This window comes from Copadichromis virginalis, linkage group LG12, assembly GCF_057382275.1.
Source record: "Copadichromis virginalis isolate Kocher_CV1m ecotype Utaka linkage group LG12, C_Virginalis_male_GT1.1, whole genome shotgun sequence".
Taxonomy (NCBI): domain Eukaryota; kingdom Metazoa; phylum Chordata; class Actinopteri; order Cichliformes; family Cichlidae; genus Copadichromis; species Copadichromis virginalis.
The window spans coordinates 32,940,860-32,959,037 of NC_140629.1; the positions used below are offsets into that span (position 1 = coordinate 32,940,860).

Consider the following 18,178-nt stretch of genomic DNA (forward strand, 5'->3'; position numbering starts at 1 on the left):
AGGCACGCAGGGGTGTTAATAAGTCCTTCATGGACTCTTGAGCAAAGTCATTTAATGTTTTAACAGTGATTACCAAAATTTTGAAATCAATATGGAACTTAACAGGCAGCCAGTGTCAGTTTGCCAGTACTGCAGTAATGTGCTCATACTTCTTGGTGCCAGTTAAAATCCGGGCAGCAGGGCTGTGAAGCGAGCTCTAAATGATGCCTGTATAAAAAGCACTGAGACAGTCGAAGTGAGAAAAAAGACCTATAAATTACGTCCATCTTTCATATACAGTTTGTCTAAAGACAAAATAAAGCTCTGAAGCTCGTTCTGTAAAACGCTTTATTCTCTTACACAAAAGCTGAATTGCAAAAACAGCAAATTGGCAGATCTGTTGCACTTAAATAGACATGTTACCTGGTTTATATTTTAATGCTAAGCTGAGCTAAAAAGTAACCATCTGCTTCTTCTTCTTCTCATTTAACTCTTGGCAAGAAGATAAACAGGCATGCATCTAAGAACCCCTTGGCAGTTCCTGGGCAACAATTTGAGAATCACTTGCATAGGCTGCTGCAATAATCATTACAAACCCCATGAAACTTTACACTCCAGATTGAAGATCTTCCCCTAGGCTCTTCCACAGGACATAGCTCTCCTTGTCTGTAAACTAAAACGTGTGGTAACAAAAGCTCACATCCGGCGATGCTGAGACAGGTACATGGGAAGTGCTCTTTCAAGGTGGTGAGCTCCCTTCCTTCCTGGTCATGAGAGGACGAACTGTGTGGGGACTCTGTGCGAGGAGAAGAGATCCAGTTGCAGACGGCTGAATTGGTGCTCTGTTGGGTCTCCCCTGGACACTGTCATAGCGTGTTTGTTGAAGGCGGGTCAATGAGGACTTTATTTGGCAGAGGAATTTCGCAGCACACGACAGTACGCATGCACATACACACATACATGCACAAATTGGAATCAGTGCAGCCCTGCAACCCTGTTATAATGGTGAGAACGGAAGTAAACAGTGAAGAGGCAGGGGGTTAAAGGGGGCTGTCACAAAAAGCTGGTTTAATGGTTTAAATTTCACTTGATTAAATTAATTGTTCATTTGTCAAAGCGGAAATGTGTTCCTCGCTTTTGCTGGGGTTCGGTTGGAGTTTGATGGAACTTGACACAGACAGAGTAGTTGCGAAGCACAAACAGCAGGAGTGTTTACACTGCAAATTTTCAAATGTCAGACAGATTACTCTGAAAAAGTTCAGTCACACGTTTCACAAGAAGTTAAATATTTTCATAGAGCGCAAGTGGATTGGGGGTGAGTCCACAAAAGTACTTTCATGTGGTTTTGCTTCACCTCAACTGATTATGTAGATGGAAAAAACCCTAATTCAAATTCCTGGGGGTTTCTGACTCTAAAAATGTGTAAATTGCAACAGTTTCAGGTTTTTGTGACATGCAGGTTTGGCCAATAATATTATTTGCTGACATAAATGAACAGAGGTATACTTTCAATATCAGCAGAAGTGCAGAACAACTGAGAACGCACACACAGAAAGGTGCAGAGCAGTTTTAGTAGTTTTTGCAGTTCATCAGTGTTGCTTTTGCTGGAATTTGGCAAATTAATAACTAGAAAGTAGCTGGAGGACCTGTTGTCATGTTGGCATTTTTGAAGCAAAGACTGACCCAACATGGTAGAGTTCTGGGTTATCACTAAATGCTTGAAAGCACGACTAGTAAGTTGCACAGATGTTTGCTATTTAGTAGGCTAACAGTAACAGACTAATAAAAAACTGAAATTCACTGATAGCAAGCATTGTCATTTGTGAGATCAAAACCTGTGTGCCTGTGTTGGCACACTTATAACATGGCCACACCCTGCACATCTGGTAGAAACTACCTACAGAGACAATTCTGCTATAAAGTTGGACATTTTAACATGAGAATCTGTGGAGATTGCTGAGCCAACCTTAACCACAAGAGGAAGTGCAGTAGTTGAACTTCTGCTTGTTCTTCATTTCTCAGCCCCACAGTTGCCATGAAGTAGTAAAGCGGTGAGGTCGCTATGCCAAAACTGCAAAAACAGTTTAGAAGTAGATCAAGTTCTGGAGGGGTGAATGCACATCCACCACCTTTAGCATGCAGCTGACTTGTTGTGGATGCTATGTGATTAGTTAGATTTCTAAACAAAAATACTCCAGGTTGTTAGTTGCTTTATATCCCTGTACTCTTAGCAGATTTGTGGCAAACTGATGTTGTAGGAGCATGGTGAGTATAACTGGAGCTTCCAGGTGCTAAAAAAACCCCTTTACTAATCAAATCTTTCTGATAATAAACCCACAGAATCTTTTCGCTAAGTAAAACAGTGCTTAGATCAGAATGAATTAACCTTTATTATTAACATTTACAACGCTCCTTTAACTCCAGCAAGATATGACAGTGAGCACCATTATCCACGTCATAAGTGGAAACATCTCAATCATCAATTATCCTTAACTGATCAAAGCCAAAACTAACAAGCAGGATCTGTTTTAGAGCTTTGTTTTTATGTCTGGTCACCATATTTCTACAGAGGGCTGACCATCTGTTTCTAAAATGGTTGCTATGGCCCAGCAGATGCTGCAGATGTGATTGTTTCTAGCACATCCCGAAAACTACACGATTTTCAGTGATTTGATCGGCAGTACACAGACACACGTGCACACTGACAGGCTGCTGCTTTCTGAAATGACACACCTTTTGCTGAAGGAGCGCCTGAAAACCGCGTGTAGCTCCAGATTTGCTTCCCTTGGATTTCAGCTGAGGGCGACAGAGGGAGGTGTTGTCCCCCCTCTCCCGCTTCTCAAGATTTCCCTCAGTCCACAATAAACTTTCATTTTGGGAAGTCGACACACACATACACACACCGCTGGGCTTCTACATCTTGTCCTGCATTGATTCCCCGGGAAAGCTGGACGAGACTCTAACGGAAAGACGGAAAGAAATATCGGAAGCGCACAGGTGAAGCTCTGTGGAGCGTCTTTTCTTTTCCTTAAAAAAATCACATTGCTGTTATCTTCTGGAAGGAGACTCAAAGAATTAGAGGCAAGACAATGGCAAAAAGAAGCTTTTTCACTGCTGGTTAATCCCGCATCGTTTCACTGTTTTATTTTTGCTGTCTTGCACTTTTTTACTCTACGCGCGACTCTTCAAGGAACACCTGGGATGGAAAAACTTTATCTGCCTCCTCTGGACTGTAGAAAAAACTCCCAAGAAAGAATGAAGTAACCGCTATGGAGCCGGATAATGCCCCGTACTCCAAACTGAAAACCACTGGAGTCGGGGGGTGAGTCGACATATTCAGAAGTGCATAAATGAGCACTTTTCTTTCTCACTTTTCTGAATTAAAGAGGGATTTCTTTTTTTTTTTCGGGTTCCCCCGAATCCATGTCCTTTCGAGAAAGATGTTGATGTCTAGCAGCACTGATACAAGCAGTATGTTTTACAGTAGTTGTTTGAAAAAACTTGTGACAGCATTTCTTGGGTTACTAAGACAAATGACTTGAGCTTTTAGAGGTATTTGTTTGAGAAATCGTGCAGAACAGGTGGTGTAATTAATGGCTTGCAGAGATAAGCATGTGGAAACTATTTTCTCTGCTCTTAACATCAGTTCAGTGAAAGCCAGTGTAGTCTGCTGTGCTGTTCTACAAGTTCTGCCTTTGCAGCTTGTATCTGAATGAGCTGCCAAACGATCTGGGACTGATTTAAGGGAAATGTATGAGAGGAGGAGACACTCCTCCTCTTCCTCCTCCTCCTTTTCTCTCCTCCCTGCTGTGCATCTTACTCAGCTGGTTGGCCTGGCTGACACAATGGGAGGAGATGTCCTATAAAAGTCCAGATGTTGCATCACATAAAATCTGCAGGACATACAGGAGGCTTGGTCACAAGTGGCACATACAGTTTCTGCTGCTGCTGTCAGTTTAGCGAGATTACAGAGAAGGTGGAAGGACTAAAACTTTCTGAAGCTCAAACCAGCATTCATTGTGCCAGTGGCTGACCAGTGGTTTTGTGGCTCTTTGGAGAAGAACCGCAAATGTAAGAATTCCTGAAAATGCTTTAATTATAGCACTTGTCACTAAGTGTGTGCCACTTCAAGCAGCACTTGTACCACATTCACCCAGATTCGTCTGCTGCATTTAAAGCCCAAATGATGTGATGCGTGAAAACCTGATATTATCATAGAGACAGCTGAAATTCACACCCATTTGAGATAATTCAGCACCTTTAGAGCAGCTCCATATGAGTAATCAGCATCTCTTTTATCACTTGTCTTGACATATAAATGTCACAGAAAAATCAATGGTGTAAAATTTGCTGTGTGCTGCTTGATGTTGGATATTAAGTGGCACTGTTGGCCTGTGAAAACAGAATTGATCTAAATCTAGTTGAATGATTACACGTCCCTGTGTAGGCTGAGAAAAGCAGCTTTTTCTCACTGCTGGGTTTAGATGAAACCCCTTTTAAAACCCACAGTCCAAAAGTGCTCGGCTAGGCTGCAGTTTGCCTCAGATAAAAGTCAGATGTTAGCGATAAAACACTGACATGTGAAACACTTTTTTCCCCCAAAGCATTTGTCTATCTTTCGCTTGGCATTGTGGGTTTTAAGGTGATGTGGTGCATCTTTTTTAAAGATTGTCAGAGGTGGCCTTATGGGAGCACTTACCTGCCTCTGCTGGGCAGTAGCTTATCTGGTCAGATAAGCCAGAGCTTGCTCTCTTGAAGCAGATGTTAGACTGTTTGAAAAAGCAAGGGCTGCTGCTGCTGATGCTGCAGCAGCACCTAACATGACTGTGCCAGATGGCTCTCCAGCTAACTTAGTATGTCACTTTGCTTACTTAAACTGGTAATGTATCCTGCAAATTATTTCACATAACATTTTGCATTAAATTGGACTAAGCAAGAATGTGAAAGAGATACATTAAGGGCTCAGATGACATTTTTAAGGAATTTATAAGTTTTTTTTATGAAATGTGATTGAAGTGCACCTGAAAGCTGAGTTAATTGTAAAGCACAAAAATTACACAAACCTCTAACATCTGACATGTTTCCTTTTGTCTTTGTATTTAGGAGAGTTCTGATTCTTTGGACTTTACTCTGTTGTACCTGCTCTCTAAGGCTAACACAAGCACAAGGTAAGAAACTTTAAAGCAAAGGTGGGTAAATGTCTGTTATACATTTTCATTCAATGTATTTCTGAGCATGTGGTGTCACAAATATGCCTTAAAACCACTGAGAAAAAGAAAATTGAAATAAACTAATGAGCTGTAGAAGGCTGGGTAAGTATGTGGCCCTAACATGGACTTGTTATTGTGCAAACATTTGTCAGTTTACCACTGTTTATTTGTGAATAGCATAAATCCTGCTCAGCTTTACCTTTATGAGCAGTGCAGTCTGCCAACTACACAGACTGATTCATTGTGTTTACTCTTCGCTGGAAACCATATTAAGTTGTGGTCGAATGTGTGACAGCCACATCTTCTAATATATGTTCATAGAAGCAGGAGGTTTAAATACTTATAACTTGCTGACTTTACTAAACCAATTTTAAAGTGGTTTGGTTTCATTGCTAACGTCTCTGTTACAGCAAAAACTGAACTGGTAACTCAAATGTCGCACACAAAAGCAGGTATTCTAATAATGTGCAATCAGATGTGCTTCAGACATTTATTTTGTTGGAAAAAAGATGAACCTGTGGACCTCTTTCATTCTGCAGGAGTTCATTTTTTTGTTTCTAAGCCTCTAAAGCTCAGCAAACCTCATACCCCCTCTTTGATAACTTAATTAAAGTGTTACCTGACCTATCAGCCACACTTTGCAGAGTCTTGTCTGCTTGAAGTACTTTCGCACTTTCATATTGTGACTCACACTCAGCTGTGGATCAATGTCTGCTGCAGTTAGCTTGCTGTTACACATCTGAGAGGCCATTATCAGCTTGTTGTCTGAGTCTGCTGTCAATCAAAAATCCGCCAGATTTTTATTCAATCGGCACTCTTCCCAGTTTCTCGATGTCATTTGATAACGTAAGCCACTGTGTTCCCTGATAGCAGTTTCTGGCAGTTTTATCTGAAACTCTGCATGCATCAGATGATATTTCCCTCCTGTGATGACTGAGTGTCTAGAGACCTAGTATTTTATATGTGTTAATTTGCACACTGTCAGATCCTAACAAAGCACAATTTTGTGCTTGCAAAAGGCTAAAATAGAAAAATAGTTTTGCTGTTACACAACCCGGCAGATTGTTTGGATCATTTGCAAATAGATCACATGGAGCAGTCCTGCAGATATGAAATGTCTATGCATGTTTGGATGTTGTTGCCTGTACTTCACAGTCCAGATTTTGTTATTCTACAGCTTTTAGTCTGCATTGTTTTCTACATTTTGACATCAAACACCAGAAGAAATCTTCACTGTCAGTGTGCACAGGCCTTGAAGTTTAGTTCCTACAGTTACACATATATCAGCAGCCTGTGTGGTTTTTTCAGAAGTGTTCCCGATTGAGGTCAGCCAGAGTGCAGTAATCCCAGAGTAGATATGGGAGTTCGTTATGTATGTGTTGATGTAATACCAACCATCTTCTAGATGACAGCCAATCTGTCAGTGCCAGACACTGAACCAGCAAACCTTAGTGAAACTGACTGAGCAACTACATGTACTTCTGTTATGAAGTCAGTTAGGAAAGAAGCCTAAGACTGTTTTCAATAATAATCATGATAGTAAATAAAAAAGCATACATTCTGGGTGCAGAACCTCCCACAGTTTTTAATATGGAATAGTAAAAGTTTAGCCATGGCCAGCTAAACCACTGGTAATATACACTGCCCAGTAGATGGATTATTGTGCCTCATCAAAGGCCAACAAGCTTCTCTCAGATGAGAAATTTAGTGAAAACAAAACCCTTCTTGTACTTGAAGTTCTTAAAACACATTAATTTTTAGCTCATATGACCAAAAGGATTGTTGGCCTCATGCGTTAACGAGGCATCCATGCCCATCTGACCATTCACGCACAAATTAGTCCTCTTACAGTACTGCATGGCAATAGACATATTTGTCTTTAAGGATACTTTACCATTTTTGCAAGGATCACTTTTTCTCTTACTAAGCATCAGATTTTAGTGAGACTTCCACAAATCGTCTTGCACGTATTCACCAAAACTGTACCCAAGGTTGTGGTCTTGGTCACATGCGTCAATTTCTGAACAATGACCTGTGAACTGTGATGGATTGTAAGCATGTTGAGCTACTACGTCACTGACGTTCTGGTTCTTCAAAAACAGGCTATGGTTTTTGTTTTTTTTGTAGTCATCCTACAAGTTTTGACCAAAAGGTTCTGAGAACTGTCTTACCATATTTGTGTTTGGTAATTCTCACATCAAAAGACATCTTCTCTTGCACACATGGACAGTTTTTAGTGACTGCTGTGTTTAGCCACCAGCCAGAAAGAGCCTTTCTGTGAGGAGTTTTCAAAGCTTGCATGGGTTCTCCAGGTATTCCGGCCTCTTCCCACTGTCCAAAGACATGTGTGGGTTAGGTAATTAGAAATTCTAAACTGGCTATAAGTATGAATATGAATGGTTGTCTGTTTCTGTACAGCCTGTGCAGTGTACCCTGTCTGTCACGCGATGACAGCTGGGATAGGCTCCAACCCCCAATGGATCTCCTCCAGTGTGTCGAAATGGCAAACCACTAGCCTGACTGTTATTTTTAGAAAATGGACAAAGATCCATGAAGGGAAATCTGGTGAGTGGTTGAGGACTTGAGCAAAGATTGTTTATGTCACGAAAAAACTCCTCCGTTTTCAAAGTGCTCTGAGCAGGCGCCAGATGCTACACTGGCATGTGTCACAATTAGGACGGTTTCCTATAAACGCTCCCTCGGATGCCTCAGGATGTTACTGTAGCACTCCCTGTTGACACTCTCACCCCGAGGAATTAATTTTCTGTGCGTAAACTGAAAAATGTTGAGAGAAATGCAGAACATTTCACATATGACACGCTACCTCTGGGCTTGGAAACTGTGGACTCTTCAATGGAAAACTGCTCGTAGCTGGAGACCCAGATCTCATCACAAACAATAGTCATGTGAAATTTAGGTAAGGTTTAAACAGAAGTTGATGTTGCCTCTCAATGCAGGCTTTAGGTCTTTGGTGAAAATGTACAGCACACAGTATAAGTGGTCAGAGCACCACTTCCTGAGAATGATCTAAAAATAGCAGTCGTGGTGAAAACCATCTGGTGATGGCAGAGAAGATGACCTTGAGCTGGAGATTGTCTAAATTGAAATAATGTAAGGATTTTTACGTACCTGTTCTCAGAACTTTTTGATCACATCACATAAATGTAAAGAGACATGATTTGTTATTCAGTGTTGTTGCTTTTCTTGATGGTATCTATAAAATAGACATTTTTTGTCTCTGCTAGAATATTTTTGCTGTCAAGCTGTTGCAGAAAATACAGAATCTACATTAGCAGCATACTAATAGTGGAAACGTATTAATCTTCCCCTGCTTTCTGTGAAAAGTTTTTGTTGTCTGATACACTTGTACTTTAACTATGCGTGTCTCCAGGATGTGTCAGACTCAGTTCTCAGTTATTATTTTTTCAGCTCATCAGGAGGCCCCAAAAAGCCAGAGGCAGCCCGCCTACCCGCTTAGATTTAAATATGCAGTGTAAGCCCTGAAAGTACATCACACAATGAAAGAACAATTTTGCTTTCCTCATACCATATTAACAATTCAAATCAGTTCTATATAAGAAATTTGACTGAAGAAGGCTTTTGTTCTTGTTTCACTTACTGTTTGATGTGTCTTTTCCATGTGTGAATTTTTCAGTCGAGCTGACCTCCCGCTGCCTGCACATACTGAGCTGGATTTCCCACCTCCTAGCGGGACTCGTGTCTATACTTGTTTTTCTTCTGCTGAGCCAGAATTGATCACTTAGCGACTTATATTTGCTAAGTGAAAAAGAATGGGTATTTACAATTTCTATGTGAGCTTTTAGTCTAAGAAGATGGGGAAACGTACAGAGAAGATTAATACATAATATATATTTAGCATGCGCTGATTGGTTTGAGATTTTTCAGCCCTGCTAATTTAAACAGAAAAAAAAAACCTATATTTAGAATCACTGATTACCTAAATTTATGGCTAATAATAGAAAATAATATAATAATGTGAAGTGAGTCTGTTTTGATTTGAAGAGTTCAGTCCATTATATTTATAGTCAAAAGAAAAGGCTAATCCATGAAGTCAGGCCTGGCATGAAACAGGTAAGTTGGGATTGACATAGTTTAAATAGTGTAGCTGAGATTTGCCAGTTTAATGTGTAGAATGGTGTGAGCTGAGCTATAATGTGGGTATTGAGATCCAAATCTACTCAGTTTTGTTCATCACACGCTGGTTTATATCATAAAGATCCTGCAGTATTATGGTCTGATCATATAAACAAGCACTTGATGATAATGGGGAGGAAGAACTAATGATAAGAGACCCGTTGATGTGCTGAGATTGTGAGCTGACTTTAATGTCTTGACCTGACTGCCCGAAGTAACGATGTGCTTGATGTTTGACTTCTAAAGATGAGTAAATGTTATTTTTTCAAATGCAACATCGAAGTTAAAAGAATAAATAACTGAGACAACCTTGATGCTGTTACTTTAATGGGTCTCGGTTTGTGGTTTGGGACAAGCAGTGTTACTAAATGTATAATATTTCAGCTTTTTCTCTATTTAAATTTTGGTTAAATATAGGTTATAATGGTATTGGTTCATTGAAAGAATGTTTCTGACTCGATATTCTATTCTAATAGGTGGTAAATGGACTGGTTTTTATGTAGCGCTTTTCTACTTGAGCACTCAAAGTGCTTTGTACTGGTTGCATCATTCACACATCTAACACAGTCTTCTAACACTCCAATACATTGGCGTTAGTTTCTTGCCCAGGGATATTTGGGATGCAGACAGGAGCAGCCATCGATTGAACCACCAACCTTCCGATCAGTAGATGAGGTCATCTAGTAATCGGAAGGTTGGTAGCTCTGCCTCCTGGTCACAAGAGAAATGGGACACTTTCCCAAGAGTGTACGTTTATCGCAAAGAGTTCTTTAGAAAAAAAGCACCCGTCTCTTGCTACAATGAAATGTGGATTTAATTAAACTTTAGCACAAAGGTGTGGATCCAATTAGGTGCAATGTAATGGATCACTGTTACCCACATTTTCCTCCCTTGAGAAGCAAGTAGCAATTAAAACCCGCAGAAAATACAGCAGTGTGTTTTCATGAGCTTGGGCCCCTGTCAGAGCGATCATCTTTAATCAGCAGACATTTCCAGATAAAGCAAGATAGCATTTCCGTTTCTAATGCACCTCTTAAAAACCCACCACTTTCCTTTCCAGGGACTCGTTCAGCCTCCTTACCCTGAAATTGTTCCAATTAAGCCTGATGTAACGATCACACAATTTCCAGCAATCCCCAAAAGCAAATATGGAAGTGTGACCATATATTGGAAATTTTATGCAGTCTTTTAAAATTGTCTTTGCCTCAGGTTTTTCCATTAGTTGGACTTTAAACTTACGATGCCATGACGGGAATTCACATCTTAATAGATGATCATTTATATTATTGCACTTTTGTTTTTACTTGAATACAGATTGCATTTGAGTAGGATGCTAATAATCAGATTCTTGTGTAAATTTAATTAGCTTATTAATTGCACACAGAATTAGCTGTCCGCTAATGTTTCTTTCTTGTTTCCTTAAAGATGTAGATGTCTTGCAGCAGCTTGGACTTACTGGGCGAAGGCCTGGCAGCTCCCCATCTTCAAGCTCTCGATCCATCCATCATGGCATCATCCCCTTCAAGTCAGGCGTTATCCTCACTGAGAGGGCACGCATCCAGGCACCTCTGCACACTGTTATACCCTCTTCTTACAACCCCTCCAATCTCTCCCTTATCCTTAGCCTATCTGTTCATCGCATCAACAACGCTTTCCTTTTCTCAGCTCTGTCAAAGAAAAGAAAAGTTCAGCTCGGAGTGCAGTTTGTACCAGGGAAGATCCTTGTACACGTAGGACAGCAGAGCTCTGTAAGTTTTGACTACGATGTCTACAATGGCCAGTGGCACAGTCTGGCTTTGGATATTCGAGGCCAACAAGTGTTCTTACACACATCTTGTGGTAAGAAAAGCATACATGCAGATTTGCATTCTAGAAAACAGGAGACTCTGGATCCAGAGGGCTCCTTCCTGCTGGGTAGAATGGACCACAGCTCGGTGCCATTTGAAGGTGCCATCTGTCAGTTTGACATTTATCCCTCAGCCGAGGCAGCTCATAACTATTGTGATTACATTAAGAAACAATGCAGAGAAGCTGACACTTATCGGCCTGTATTTCCACCACTGCTACCTCTATTTTCCACAGACCCAAACGTTACTGTCACTCACATAACTCCTCTCTCTTTGACGGAGATATCCAAAAAGGCTCGGACACCTAATTTGGCCTTCACTGAGGAAAACATGAGGACTACAGTTCTTCCTTCAACCAACTCCGTGATGTCTGTGTATATGGCAATGAGTACTCCAAAACCTGGTGCTGTGTCCGTTTCTCCAACAGTTCACCCAGGGCTTGAAAGCCCATCTAGATTTCCAACTCAGTCTGTTACAACATCTCCTGGGATCAACATGACTCCACCGAACCCCAAACCAACCTCACACGCCATAAAAAACACAAAGCAGGCAGATACCAACTCACCGCAACCTTCTGGAAAAAGTATACACTTACCTGTTTTTACCAGATCATCAGAGATGAAGCCGGCTCTCCAAAGTACAGCTGCTTCCACGCAGGGGTCTCCTTCAAACGCCTACTTTTATAATAAAAAGCAGCTAACCACAGTAGCTCCAAAGAAACCCGAGCCAAAGGTGACCAGCGTGCTGGATGTCAAGCCCACCTCGCTCACTCCAGTCACTCCAGCTGCAACAGATGGCTTTCAAACATTTGACCTGGAACCGACCCAATTCTCTGCACTCGCTGGATCACCTGGACTAAAGGGCGAACCAGGACCGCCGGTAAGTGTGTCAGCTCTAAACAAACACAACACAAACATTTTGCTGAAATCCGTGAATGTCTGTGTTGAAATAACTGTAAAACGATTAGATGAGTACATTTCTGGTGTTGCTGTGTTTGAATTCAAGCATTATTTTTTATCTTTGTATTGTTATATTTTAGCTTAGTCTATTAACCCTTTGTTGAACCACAATGACACATAAGTTCAACAGGTTGTTGCTTCAATAATGGCTTATTTGCTGGTTCACTCTGTGATCTCCAGACCTGCTCTGATGTAAAAACTGATGCTGCTCTTTATTGTGTGGTTTTGTGAATCAGGCAGTGACCCAGCGTGTACTGTTCTGATTGTAGAAGTGCTGGTTGTGTTAATGATGGGGAGTTTTTAAAAATCCACTAAATCGTTTTATTTCATGACTTTGATAAAGTACTTGCAAGCAGTGCTAATAATTTTCAAACCTCATTTTTATTTTCAAAGCTATGGTGAAAACAGTCAGGTTCACAGTCGGCATTTGCCAGTCAGTGTTTGTCTTGGTGGAAGGGCCGGCAGTGAGGTGTTAGATTCCTTTGGGAGGGAGTGGGACTGCTCAGAGAACGAATACTTTTAAAGCAGGGTCAAAGGTAAAAAGGGATAAAGCACTTGTGCCCAGTTACCTATTGGGACTAAATATTTGAAGGCCTTATAATATAATATAAATGTTACACTTGCATACAGGGCAATAATAAATACAATTGTATTGTTGTGTTTCTTACTAGTTATGTTGTCTGAACAAGTTGCTGAGTTTGGCTTATAGTCCAATTTAACTTATCTTATGTGCCATTTATTATTATTTTTAAATTCTGATGCCACTCTGCTGGGATACAGCTGACGTAAGTGGGCTGCTCACAAGAGTTTCACGAACTTTGTTTTGAAAATGTGGTTATGATAGGCTCAAATATAAAGTATAAATCTAATCTGAAGTGATGATTAGATGATAAAAGAAGGTTTTAATTTTGAAGAACCAGAGTCTATTTGGATCTTGAAGCTTTTGGAGCATTGAGATACATATTGTTTGTTCACATGAATCAGATAAATATACATATATTTCAGAAAAAAATAGACAATACAGAGAATACCGATGTCATTGTAAAGTTCAGTGTTTCAGTTAGATAAGTGATCTTTTTTTCATGTTACCCTGTATGAAATTATTTCAACACCGATGTATACAATAATATCATAATTTATTTCATCGTGTAATATTCTCAGGTAAAGACATCCATCCATCGATCTAACGAAAAGTTCTTGATGCCTAACCAAACCAGTGGCTGTAAGCAAAATAAAAAAATTAAGTGCAAACGAAATTAATCGGCTAATGAAAACAAAGCCCTGGATTGATAACAGAGTCGGATCTCCTGGCTGGAAAACTTGTCATCTACACTCCTCCGACCTAAATATGTAGACTTTGTCTCTCTAAAATATAACAGTAGTATAACTCTTGAAGTCTGCTATTGCCTCATCAGCGCACTGATGGCAAGGGTTTCACTCTGGTATGACAGCGCTATCTGATGGAATGGCAGTATCTGTCACCCTGGGAGCACATTAAGAATGGCTATCAATTAATATTCTAATTATATAACGGAATATAAATTAGATTGGATATTCAATTGTCAAATGATTAATTGATTGTGAGGGGGAAAAAATTCTACAGCGCCAGCAGCAGTCTCTCTCTCGAGTGGCACAGAATGCGAGGGTGGCCGGGGGAGTTAATGACATGCGCTGCTCCAAGTGTAAGAGATAAATAATTTCGCTTAATCGAGGAACATATGATAGCGATTAGGGAACGTGAGTGAATGGGTCATAATATTTGTCTGATGTTGTAAATAACGATTCAGTTGCTAGCCATGAGCTAAGCTGGATGTTTAGGAGGAAGTTGGAGACATTTGGATAGTTTATTATTGTTTGGTATTGTTTGTTTTGTTTTGGGGGTTTTTAAACAAATTATTATGTGGTTTTTGGAGAATGCTGACACCACTTTTAAGATACATACACTAATGGTGACAAATGTTACATGATGTAATTTTGTTCTCAGAAGGTCAAATTGGTGGTGACTGTTTGGCCCTTCTGTGCTGCCATGTTTTAGGATTTTTTGCTTCTTTGCGGTGATATTATACTTGAAGCACTGCTTACTGTCATATTTGCTGCTTACCTTTCTACACCAATCAGCTTTTTGACAGATTGAATTAATGTGATACTTTATCAAATTCCCCCCTTTCTGCAAACTGCAGTTTGACTGGTTGGTGGAGGCGTACAACTAAAATTTTAGTCATGTTTCAATCTAATGACTTCTCTGAAAACATGAGCTCCAGTACTGCCTTGGCACTGACCCTAGCAGCGACTACAGCTGAGTCTACTTATCATGTGTGGACAGCCTGATGGTTGCAATCTAAAGAATCTAAAAGTTGTTGAAAGACATTTGGATTTCCAGAGTGTACGGAGGCTGAAATAGTATAATTATAGCTTGTGGTCTTGGCTGAGACAGACCAAAGTGCTCCATACATCTGACATTATTACAGTAGCCCAATTTCAGCAGGACTGCCTCGGGCTGTTTTAGGTCTATTTTTTCTTTTCCACTTTAAACTGCTTGAACAATGGGAAAATAAGTAACAATCCTAACATTTCAAGCAAACTCAGGTTCCTCAGATTGACCCCTCATTAAGTTTGACCTTTCAGGACTTTGCTAATCCATGTATGAAATTGTTTCAAAGCTAGCTGATGCTTATAATTAATGTGATCGGCTGTGACTGGAACCAGCGCCGACCTCCCAACCAGTGCAATGACTCAGAGTTACAGTGTATGCACTTTAGTGGTTTTGGGCTGAAATAACATTGGCTGCTGAGGGAGAGTGCGACATTAGTTTCTAACAAGATATCCTCATGCCTGCCAGCGTCTCAGTGCCCGAGTGCTTTGCAACTTATAGCTAACTTCACCAAGGGACAAAAAAACTCAACATGTTTTTACTAATTGACTCTTGAGCTTGAGTGGCTTTTAAAGGTTTTTCTTTACTTTGAAAACTCCAAACTTGCTGTCTTTTATTATTCAAGAGTAGTCAAGACTCTCTTAAAATAACACAAAAAAGGCAGCAGCTTCTATTTCCTCCTCTGTATTTCACTCGGACACTGACAACTTCTATATTTTGCTTTTAGGGTCTTCCAGGACTTCCAGGGTTGCCAGGAAAGCCGGGCAAGAGGGGCCCACGGGTGAGCGTTTCCCAGTCAATCCAACCAGTGACAAGTTTAACCACAAATACCCACAATTCTTCTTTCTTCCCCTTCTGGGCTCTTCTACAGTTCCTTTCATGCTCAAATCTCTATAATGCTCTAATGATAGGGTGATAACACCACTAGCTGTTCACCGATGTGCATGACCTTTTGAGTGTTTTGATCAAGCGCTCAGTGGATCACAGAAGATTTTTCAGTCACTTGTTAGTTCACTTTGGCTCTGGGTTTGATCTAGCTGACCTTATGTTTTCAAGGTCCGTTTGCAAAGCTTTAGAGCAAGCAAACACAACCTACACATATGTGGGTTAAAATATAATGGATCACATTATGTAGATATTTAATAGACGCTGAGAAAAATGAAGGTTGCAGCACATTAACAGTACTTAAATTAGGCATGGGTCCTAAGTTAATGTCAGTGAATAGTTCTATTGTATTCCAATGAGTATAAGTCTTCTGGTGCCATGTCTTTAATTTCTAGACTCAGTGTAGCTCGAGAACTGATGGAATCAAATAGAGAAGGTGGAGATGTTATTTTAAGCTCATGTTTTCAGAAGAAATTTAAGAAGTGAAAGAACACCGGGGCATAATTTGTCCTAAGGGAAGGTTTATTGTTATAATTTCTCTCAAAGACATTGTCATTGATGGGTGTTTGTGTAGTTTCTGACCTGTGAACTACTTCTTCACCACCCATGGATAGAATGAAAGAGGAAACATTTTCAGTGGTGTGATACTGGTCTTTTTGTTGACCTGCCACTAAAGTGTACCTGCAGAGCACTTGTGCATCTAAAGACTTTGCATATCAGCTACCTACTGGAGCCTATGAGACTGCACCCTGCAGTTGGGCCTCAGGGGTGGGTTGTGGAACCCAATCTCTTTAAACAAGGAAGAAAGAGGGCTTTGTCCCCATCTTATTAAAGGCATTTAAGACCCTGTCTGGAGCTCAGTAGCTCTCTCCAGTTGTACTCCATACCCTCTATAGAGCTCATTCATCATCAAGCTCTCGAGACCCAACTATAGGCCACGCTGACTCAGATTGCGAGGGTGCAGTTCAGGTTTTTCAACGTTTCCATGAACCGTCCTGGTTTACACGATTAGAGAGGGAATACCAAACGGCTACACGCATGACCTGCAGAAAGCTAACAAGTGGACTCTGATCTAGTAAATCCGTTATAAACATTTGGATTAAAACTGACGTTTGCTGTATTTTTTATTTGGTGTTCATTTCCATGTAATTCAAAACGTAGTTGCTTTTTTTGGCCCCATTTTGTGCCCATTTGTCAAAAAAGTTTAAACTTAAAACAACAATGTTTAGTAGAAAAACGAATGACTCAGTGTGGAAACAAGGCCAAGTGTGACTGGGAAGCCTAGTGACTTTGTTTTGGTTGAATTCAAACTCACCAGAGCAGAATCCAATTTAAACGAATGAGTCTCTACACTGTGTACGGCTAAATTTACAGAATTATCATACAGTTGCCACAGTTAGTCCATTTTTCAAGAATTTTCTGTCTGAAACATTTTCATCACTAATTCAAGAGTTATATCTTTCATGCAAGAGATATTTGGAAAAGGCAGGATGTAAGCAACTGCAGATTCAGTTGGCTGTATAAGATGCTGGTCACCTATGGGAAATTAAAAGGCATGGGGAAATAAAGAATGTGTAAAAGTATTTTCTCAAGTTAAAAGAGCAATCCAATCTTTTGCAGATCAAATTTCACCTTCTTTCTGGTCAGATATAAACCAAATGTTCCAGGGAGACACAATATTAAAGAAGCTGCTCTGCTATTGCAGAAAATATGTGAACAGTGTAGCATTTCCGGGAAAGTGTAGTTCTTTTTCCCATCATAAACTTTACAACGTTTGGAATATCCCTGCACTATTAAGGCTTTACCTCTCTGACATCGAGGTGCCATGTCTGACCGAGCAGACAGTCTCACCGCTGCTACCACCTTAAAGCACACGTGAAAACATCCATGTTCCTTGACACAGCCGTAAACCTGGCAGGGTGCCGAAGATCACCTGGCACTGAATGTGAGGCTTGAGAGAAGATCAAAGAGGGCTTTGTGCAAACAAACTGACCTGCCAGCGTATAATCAGTATGCAATGCTGGGTTATTGTGAAACTGAGGATATTTGCACAATTGCCTGAAGAATGCTTGATACATTCTGACACAAATTGCAGGGTCAGCAATGGAACTGATTAATTCAATTCAATTCAATTTTATTTATATAGCGCCAAATCACAACAAAATCGACTATGATTATGCAGGGTACATGCTCCGTATGTAGCCATGACTAAGAGCTAGATTACATTTGCTATTTTTCACACATTCAAGTTAAGAGACACTGACATTCTGAACAGTTAAGACAAGATAAGATAGAACTTTATTAATCCCTCGGGTGGGTTCCTCTGGGAAATTCGACTTCCAAAAAGCACAGCAATGACCGAAGTTACAGTTACAGAATTGTTATATATATATATGTATATATATATATATGTATATATATATATATGTATATATATATACACACACACACACACACACACACATATATAAATACAGAGACAAATATAAATAAAATATACAAAGGGGATAAATAGAATAAATAGGAATAAAAAATAAAAATACAAGTGAATTGCACATTTCAAGTATTGAGTCTATTGCACTGTTGACTATTTACAAAAAGTATTGCACAAGGTATTGTACAGTGAGGTGCAGAGGCACTACAGCTTAGTTGTTCCCCCCTCCTTTGTCCTCCTGTTTCCCCTCCCTCTCCCCTCCAGAGAGGAGTTAAACAGTTTGATGGCGTGTGGGACAAAGGAGTTTTTAAGTCTGTTAGTTCTTGTCTTGGGGAGAA

At 40.2% G+C, this 18,178-nt stretch overlaps 1 protein-coding gene across 1 annotated transcript in view; it reads left to right on the top strand.

Moving 5' to 3' along the window:
* Positions 1–2,763: 2,763 nt before the first annotated feature.
* col27a1b (collagen, type XXVII, alpha 1b) overlaps positions 2,764–18,178 on the top strand; it is a 66,953-nt gene continuing 51,538 nt past the window's right edge. The window contains exons 1-5 of the mRNA XM_085476159.1: positions 2,764–2,976; positions 3,170–3,301; positions 5,083–5,147; positions 10,770–12,070; positions 15,249–15,302. Of these exons, the coding sequence (XP_085332285.1) occupies positions 3,249–3,301; positions 5,083–5,147; positions 10,770–12,070; positions 15,249–15,302 (1,473 nt within the window). The 5' untranslated portion in view covers positions 2,764–2,976; positions 3,170–3,248. The remainder of the gene's footprint in view (positions 2,977–3,169; positions 3,302–5,082; positions 5,148–10,769; positions 12,071–15,248; positions 15,303–18,178) is intronic.